The sequence below is a fragment of the Merops nubicus genome, unplaced genomic scaffold, assembly GCF_000691845.1.
Source record: "Merops nubicus isolate BGI_N331 unplaced genomic scaffold, ASM69184v1 scaffold21240, whole genome shotgun sequence".
Lineage (NCBI taxonomy): Eukaryota > Metazoa > Chordata > Aves > Coraciiformes > Meropidae > Merops > Merops nubicus.
The window spans coordinates 11,996-20,660 of record NW_008581117.1 but is presented as its reverse complement, the minus strand read 5'-3'; the positions used below and the strand labels follow the sequence as shown (position 1 = coordinate 20,660).

At 40.1% G+C, this 8,665-nt stretch overlaps 1 protein-coding gene across 1 annotated transcript in view; it reads right to left on the bottom strand.

The window, feature by feature from the left end:
• Positions 1–881: 881 nt before the first annotated feature.
• The window catches only part of SLC6A5 (solute carrier family 6 (neurotransmitter transporter), member 5), a gene marked incomplete at both ends in the record, with an annotated part of 19,701 nt that continues 11,917 nt past the window's right edge, over positions 882–8,665 (bottom strand). The window contains 4 exons of the mRNA XM_008948769.1: positions 882–982; positions 5,940–6,039; positions 6,691–6,822; positions 7,116–7,228. Coding sequence (XP_008947017.1) covers positions 882–982; positions 5,940–6,039; positions 6,691–6,822; positions 7,116–7,228 — 446 coding nt within the window. The remainder of the gene's footprint in view (positions 983–5,939; positions 6,040–6,690; positions 6,823–7,115; positions 7,229–8,665) is intronic.

Genomic DNA, 8,665 nt, shown 5'->3' with positions numbered 1-8,665 from the left:
CTGCTCTTCGGGTTTGCTTCTCTCTCTTTTCTTTGCTTTTCTCTGTCTCTTATTTCCTTTTCTTTCTGTTTCCCTTTCCACTCTCTTTTTTTTTCCCCCTTTCCTCTCTCTTTTTTTTTTCCTTTCCTCTCCCTCCTTTCCTCTCTTCTTCCTTTCGCCCTCCTTTCCCCTTCCTCTTTTCCACTCTTCCTCCCCCCCTTCCTCTCTTCTTTTCCCTCTTCCTTTTCTCTTTGCCCCCCTCCTTTGCTCTCTCCCTTCCTTTTCTTTTTCTCCCTTGTTCCTTTTTATCCTCTTTTATCTCTTCCCCCTATCCCACTCTCCCTTCTCTCTTCCTTTCCCTCTCTCTTCTTCCCCGTTTCCTACCTTTTTCCTCCCTTCATCCCTTCCCCCTTCCTCCCCCCATTTCCTCCATTTTTTCTGTGTTTATTTTTTAAGAAAAGCCAAAAAAAATTTATGTTTTTCGAGCACGTAACTATATCAACTTTTGCAAAACTGTCTCCATCTTTGCAGCTAATTTCCACATCAGCCTTTCCAAAAAATGTCTCTTTTATGACTCAGTAAAACATTTTTTTCCTGGCTTAGCCTGAGCGGAGGCAGGAGGACCATGCCATTGCCTCTCCCTCTCTAGGTACACATACATACCTATATGTATTACACACACACCCCAACCACAACCACTGCCATGCAGGGGGAAGCTACACCAGCATTTTGTACTGACTGCCATAGCAGCATGTGGACAGTCATCCCTCTCCACCCAAAATACCATTATTTGTGCTCCATTTCATCTGCATCCAACATGAGCTGCCATTCAGAAACATGTGAATGATGAAGAAACAATGACAAAACTCTTGGGAGAAGACATTCAAAATTTTTTTGCTTACTGTTAAAATAGTTGGGGTGACAAATGCCCAACAGACTCTCCAGAATTTACTTGGCTGGAATCCAATCATCATTTCTATATCTTCACAAAATCTCTGCAAGCCTGTAAATAGCAAATGTAAATGCAATTAGGTGTGAAAGAAACCAGCTGCAGTTTGCAGCATAACCCTTGTGATCTCCCCTGGGTCTAAGTACAAAAACACACTTGGACTTGTTGGTTGAAAGACTCAATGGAGGATCTAACCACACAGTCAAAAAAAACAGAAAGACTATTGTGGTAGGAACTATGCTAATAAAATCTTTACTTCCTAAGGATAAAACTGAAAATGAGCTTTTACACAGAGATTAAGAGTTCAGTGTGTTTAGGGTTACAGCATCAATAGTATGTCCTGATCACCTGCAATTATGTGTACACATTTTCTGTGAGGATGAACTTTAATCTCTCTCTACCTGTTTCAGCATAGACAATATCTGAGCTACTCCACACCTGTTACGTGACTGGGCTATGATACAATTTTATCACTTCACACTGAAACTGGTCATGTCCTGCTCTTTTTCATCTGATACATGAGCAGAACTTAGAGAGCACCTGTAAATATTTTAAGTTATATTCAATGTTGTTTGAACAAACAGACCAATTGACATGTTAGTTCTTCAAGTTATTGTATTGATTACATGGATAAAGTTACTTGCATTCATAAAACACAAGGATAGGTATTTCAGCCATCTCTCTGGCCATGGAAAAGATGTGCTGGCCCAGCAGTGGCTACTGCCCAGCTGAGAGAAGCCAGTCTGCTTTTCAGCCTTGTTCTGCAGAGCTCTAAGTAAATGGCCCCTACATTTATCCAAAAGTGATAAAAACAAAATTGAACTTTGTTCCTGCTCTTCTAATGATGATAAGAAGAGGGAGGTCTGGGGTCCAAGGCTGAGCTCACCTCTCACACCAACAATTCCAGTTTGGGCCGATTCCATCTAATAAAAGGATGATTATCGTAATTTAAAGCAAATTCTACATATTCTATATATAATAAAGCATTACTCTACATCGTTTAGTGACATAGAGACAGGGATAGAGCTTAAATATGTCAAACAAGTTGCTGAGTAAGGGAGGAAATACTTGAAATAGAAGTAATGAACTGCGTTATGTTCTTACTGCCCTTAGAACGAGCCACCGCAGCTGCTGAATATAAGAGATAATCCCCAGGCTTGATCCACCTAATTGTGAAGCCTTTCCATTGATATTAAAGAGAAATAAATCTATCCACCTGACTGCTCCAAGAATTAAAAAGGTAAAAAATAGCAATGGCTCAATATTCAGTGGGCAGCAGCAGGGCAACATGGTGCTAGGACAGCCCTAAAGGCCCAGCTCAGAGAGTGAGCACAGAGTAAGCCACTTGAGGCAGACACCATGTCAGAGAAAATAAAAAATTTTAAAAAAATTAAAAAAAAAAAGAGTGTTATAAGAAATGGAAAAGAATTATTAAAATTGTTTAAAAATTAAACAAGATAGTATTGCAAGAACTGTAGTTTGGTTGGGGAAAGTACAACCTATAGTGGATGTAAGCTTAGAAAACTAGCCCAAGGGGACCTGGTTGTCACTTTTTTTTTTCCTGTAACTGTAATTTCTCTCCCTCTCTGTGTCTTTTCCACTGACTACAGCAAATCATCTTCTTCAGAAAGCCTCTTCTCTGTAAAATATATGTAATTTTTACAACCCCTGGAATCACCGTACTTCAGCACATGTCTGAAATCTCCATTTTGTAAGAGAGCTTTGTATGCCTGGACTGACTGTAATCCCCAAGGTCACAGTCTTATGGACCTGAAAAGAGATCCCAGCTGCAAATGAGTTCCATTTACCTGTGTTTCATTCACCAGTTTGTTACACTTCAGTGCACCACCTGCAGCAAGCTACACATCACATAGTGGTCAACCCTGCCGTGCACTGTGGTGGGAACAAAACTAGTTGCAGCATCACAAGGTATGGGCTAAAGGGTCTTTCCACAAAGTTTAAAGCTTGTCCAAGTGTTTCTACTGCAGCCACAGCTGCAGGTGTACCTAACAGGAGAATCACCAGGAACTTCTGCCTCCAAAATCCACGCAAGTGTTGTGGTAATCTCCACAGATTTGTTTGAAATTTCTATCAAAAAACTTAGTTCCTTCTTGGAATCATCAGGAGATGTTCACAGTTTAAGGCACTTTTAAGCATTAGCCATTCAGGAGTCAAATACATGCAAATAAGTACAGGCATTACACAACACTCGGCTCTCTCCCAGTGAAAGGCTGAAAATAGGTTTGTCAGGTTCCACAGAAAAAATGCAGAGGATGCTTTACTTAACAGAATGCCGATTAAATCTTAATATATCTGGTCTCCCTCTCAGATCAGGCAGGCCTGCTGAATAACTTTGGGAAATAAATGATACATGATATTCCATATCTCAATTTCCACTCTCTAGCATAGGCTGATGTATTCACAAGTGTTGCAGATATAAACTCCATTAAAAAGGAGAATGCAAATCCAGACAGACAACTACTTCAATATTCTGCTACAGGTAAAATGTTTAAAACTACTGACGCTGTCTACAAATACACTGCAGCAGTTACCACTCGTGCTGATGACAAACCTTCCCAAAAACAGACTGTCAAGAAACAAATCTGGAAGGAGCACGAGCAAAGTTAAGGTCACACATTTCCAGTTTCCAACAGCGCTTCACTCAAGCACAAGGATTTTTGTATTTAGCTTCACATTACAAAAAGCAATAGTGGGAATTATGCTGATGATTAAATTAATACCTGCAGCTCTAAGCTATTTGTTACCAGACATGCATCATATTGTAAACAACTGGGGAATAAATAATTATACCAGCACATGAAATAAAACCCAGAATGTGACTGGATTATGTAGCACTGACTCTAGTGAAAAATAAGTGATCACAATGAAATAACTATGTGTGCCTCTTTTTAATTTAAAAATCCCAACAAGCTCAGCAAGCAGAACATGTAACAAGGACTACAGACAGATTTATTTCATCATAAAAGCACCTGCCACCATTGTGCCAACCTGCATGCTATGAAGTGTACAAGTATACAGAGAAAGGTGTCAGTGGAGTGGAAAACAGCAATTGCCAGAGCCTGAAAATATATTATGCCAATTTTAAGCACTGCTTGAAGGAATATAACAGGAGCAGCAGCTTCACTTGTATTTACAACTGGCAAATTGCAAGTCTACAAGCTGTATTCCTATGAATAGTCCTTAGAAAAGCAGCTTTAATGCAGTAGATGTAGCTGATACATTACCCAAGCAGATAATGATTGCAAAGTAAATCTTGCCTTTTTTGTGTCAAAGACTGGAAGCTCTTTAGCTTCAGCAGAAAAAGTCAATTCCAGGGAATAATCTTTGAAATAATTTACACCAAAGGCTTTACTAACATGTGTTGATTAGCAATCAGGTGGTACAGAAAGCATGGAAAAAATTATTTGTAATTGGCAGATCTTTTCCAAGTGCAATGACACATTAAAGTAAAATGTAATTTAAAAATCCTCTGCTCACATCCTTCCTTAGCAATGCTGTAACCATTTCTGTATTATTTCATCTTTTTCATCCAAGTTAGTGTTTTAAGGGATTGAATTTGTTGGTCAAAGCAGGCACTAGCCAAAGCAATTTGGCTTACAAGCCTAATAAAACGTTGTTCCACGAAGGCAGGTTTGTAGTGCTTCTGCCACACAGCGTCCAGAGGAGGAACAGAGCCGCCATCTGCTCCCTCTTCACCTGCATCCTTAGCTAAGAATACACAGAACAAGAAATTCTACCTGTTTAAGTAGTTCTGGTGTTATTTATAAATATTCTAAGCAAGGAATTTTTATCTTTCTGTCTGATGGCAGTGGGCTTAAAGGGGGCAATCTTTTTGGCACAGACAACGTGATGCTATAGATACTTCAGGACAAGAAGAATGACAACATCTGGTGTTTTAGCATAGTGTTGTTCAGGCACGTTGTCAACAAACAAGGAGGAAAAAGAAGAAAACAACCCCAACAAACCCTTTGAATCTCCTTAAGCATTCCCATTCACCATCTCTTATGGAACTGTCCTGATTTTAGGTAAGCTGGGGATAGGGCCAGTACAATAACCAGATGCTAATGGCTCAGTTGACACGTGCCTAGTGGTGTTTCCACAGGAATGGGTAAATGCTAAACCTGGTGTTAACTGGGGTGAGGGAATGGGCAAATCCTACATGTCTTTGTGTACACAACTTGCCAGCATTGATTTCCAACCTGGGAGCTCTATTAAATAATCCCCAAAATTCAACTCTCTACGTCAGGAGATACCTCAAAGCATTACACTCAGGTCCTTTGAGAAGACTGCTTGAATGTAAAGCTGTCAGCAGTTACCAGAAACAGTCACAGAGATTACACTTCTAAACCAACTCAAATTAAAATAGTCACATTTCAGAGACTTAAACCAAACATTCCAATCAACCAAAACACAATTAGTCTAAACCAACTTTTCTCTCAGTGTTTTGACTTCTTCTATTGTATTCTGTAACATTTGCTTACTAGGTCATGTCAGAGTTAGCTTGACACTCAGACCTGCTCACTGGATTTGGGTGTTAGTGCAGATAAAATACTCCTCTATATTTCCATGAAGTGAGAGAACACATGGAAGGGGTAATTCCCTGTCCTGTCTATAACATCCATTTCTCAAGCAAGGGCAACAAATTCTGCGTGTTTTGAATTACACATGATTTTTTTCATGCATTTATATTATAGAGTGAACCCCACAACACATGTAGATCCTTGTATTTTATGAGTATTCTTATACCTATCTCTGAGCATTGGCTTTAAGCTATTAGTAGGAAAAGGACATTAACTTACATAAAAGTAATGTATTTAGAGGAATCCTATAGTCATGAAGCCCCATTATGCTTCCCTTCAAAATAAGGGAATGTAGTTTTAAATCTTAAAGTGTTATTCCTTTCAGTCAGAATTTCACATTACCAGCTACTTTACTTTACGCTAAAATGGTCCTCTGAGAAAGCCTGTCCAAGAACAGTATTTTTTCTTACCATATATATAGGAAACTCCAACAAGCTCAAAGATGGCAATGATGACAAGAGAATAAGAAGCTGCATAAGTGTCCACAAGCTGTAACATATACATTCCACCCTACAGAAAAAAAAAGGGATATAAAACCCATTACTTCTGGCACATAGCTGGTGTCTACCTTCAGATGTGTCACAACTCCAACTGGTGCTAAGGTAGAACTAATGGACAGAAGCAGGACCCAGGACTTCCTATCCCAAGTGATCATCCAAACCTTGACTGGACCCAGGCTCATACTGCACTATAGTTCCTTCCTTCTGCCTGAGTATCAGATCCAACAAAAAAAAGCAGAGGGTACCCCCGAGTCTGGTAACTAACACAGCTTGGGAAGACAGTGGTTTCAGTCTTTTCAGATTAGGGACTGAACTGCAACCAGACCTTCCACTAGCAGCGTCTCTAACTACTTAGTACAGTGTTAAAAGCCAAATCACCACTGCAACCAGGAATACTGTAAATACTTCAGTTCATCTCTTTGGGAAGGATGTAATTCCCCATCTTCAGGGCAGAGGTTAAGCAGCATAGTTCAAGTGAAGGAAGGACTGAATCCATCCAGCATTCCACTAATATATATATATATAAAAGGTTTTCAGACTCGCTTGGTGAGTCTCTACATGGGGCCGAACTCAGCTTAATCTTCTACAAATGCACAGGAGGGGAACGGCCACCAGAGGGGGAGTGGGGACAGACACTGATGCTCAGAAACTTTTCTATTACCTGAGTGATCATAGGAAATCCCATGATGAAAAAGGAGATGCAGCACCCAAGAGTGAACAGTCCCTTGTGCGTCCGTAAGTATTTGGGGAACTCATCCGAAACGGAGGTCACAATAGTCTCAATAGTGGCAAACTGCAAGACAAAGCCAAAGGATAATTTCCAGTGCAATGTATGTAAAGTGATCCAACAGGGTGTAACGGAACATAGGAGAGCGCGTTGAATCCTAGCTGTTAAACACTCAGATGTCTGCACCAAAGCTTCAGCAAAATCACTCCTTTATTCCCCCTTCATTCCTTTATTCCCCCCCTCATTCCTTTATTCAAAAAACAGTTCACTGACCATATAGAAAACATCAATTAATCTTATGGCCCTCCAAACAAATTAACAGGAAAAAAGGAAGATAACAGGAAATAAAACCAGTTTACCATAGTGTCCAATCCAAGTGTCAGAAGCATCAAAAAGAATATTATAGCCCAGAATGGAGAGAGGGGAAGCCTAGTTAAGGCTTCTGGGTAAACCACAAAAGCAATTCCAGGACCTAGAAATGAGAAAAATAAAGGCTGTGATGTCTTACATTGCATGAACATTGTTGACTGAATGGGAAAGAGGGAGACGTGTAGAGCCATATTTCAAAGTCTAATACAATATTACTTAGCTTGATAAAAGTAAAGATCTGATTTAATCTCTCCTACTTACAGAAAGATTTAACCACTGCAAAGTTTAGTCTCAGATGATTAATTCCTGTTTTGGCTGCGAGTTTCAGAACACTGACACACTCTTACTTTCTGAGCTGCAGAACACATATTTAACCAGTCAAGCTAATACCCTAATCCAAACAGAAATCATGCACCACAGCTATGTTTCTTTCCTGCTCTGTGATCAAAATCCTACCACTGTCCCTGACAAGTAGCAGCTCAGCCTTAGATCCATGTAGAGATCTTCCACCCCTCAGTACTACAGGGATGAACAGAAAAGAAAATATTCTTTAACTCATCAGCACACAATCAAATGAGGAGAGAACAAAACCAATGCACAGAGCTGGTACCAGACACAAGCTAATGACTACCATGGATCTAAAAAATCCACAAGAAAATCTGAAACAATGCACAGCAGAAAAAAGAAAAAAAAAAAAAAAAAAAGGAGATGAGCCCTTAAGAGCTTTATTCAGGAGTTTTCCTTTCTTTGTGGGTTTGGCACCTTGGGCTACAGTTTTCATTTACTGCAAAGAAAAACTATTTTTACAACTAGGCTTAGATTTGCCTGGGCGAAGAGGCTGCAGCAGTGTGGTAGCAGCATTACAGTAGATGGCACTTCTCCCCTATTTATCCCAGCTAAAGGACACCTCAGCCCACTTCAAATGCTCTGAAGGATGTTACTTATCAGGCAGTGAGAGCCAAGTTGTGCCAATTGCATCACCTCTGCCACAAGAAGGGACTCCAGACTCACTCTGTCCTGGCCTTTTCTCATGTAGATTATTGCATGCCACTTCCCAGCACTCCCCATGCTGGCTCTGGAACACAGAGCACTGTTGCTTTCCACCTACTGAGAAAAGCACAGGCTCTGAGCAGCATGTGGAATTATCTCCACAGGCAACTTGTGAAATGTTTGGAGTTCCTTCTGAACAAAAGTCAAACACGAGAGCAAACAACATGGTAAAAAATAACACTGTACATGACTCAGTGTTACTGCCTTTAAGAAGTACTGCAGAAAACTGTGGGGGGTTTGGAATAGGAAGGTGCATGCAGAACTACTATATATTCATGAACATGCTCTTTCCTCTCTTGATTGCAGATTTCATCTTGGCTGTTACAGATAAGGGCTCTGTTTGCACTGGCTTCCTGAATGTAGAAGCTTAATTAAGTCTCAGAAAAATGAGTTCACATTAATCACACTTTTAGGAAAAGTTTAATTATACAATATGAAAGTGCACATCTCTCCATCCTGATTCTTCAAGGTATCACATGCCAGGGAGCAT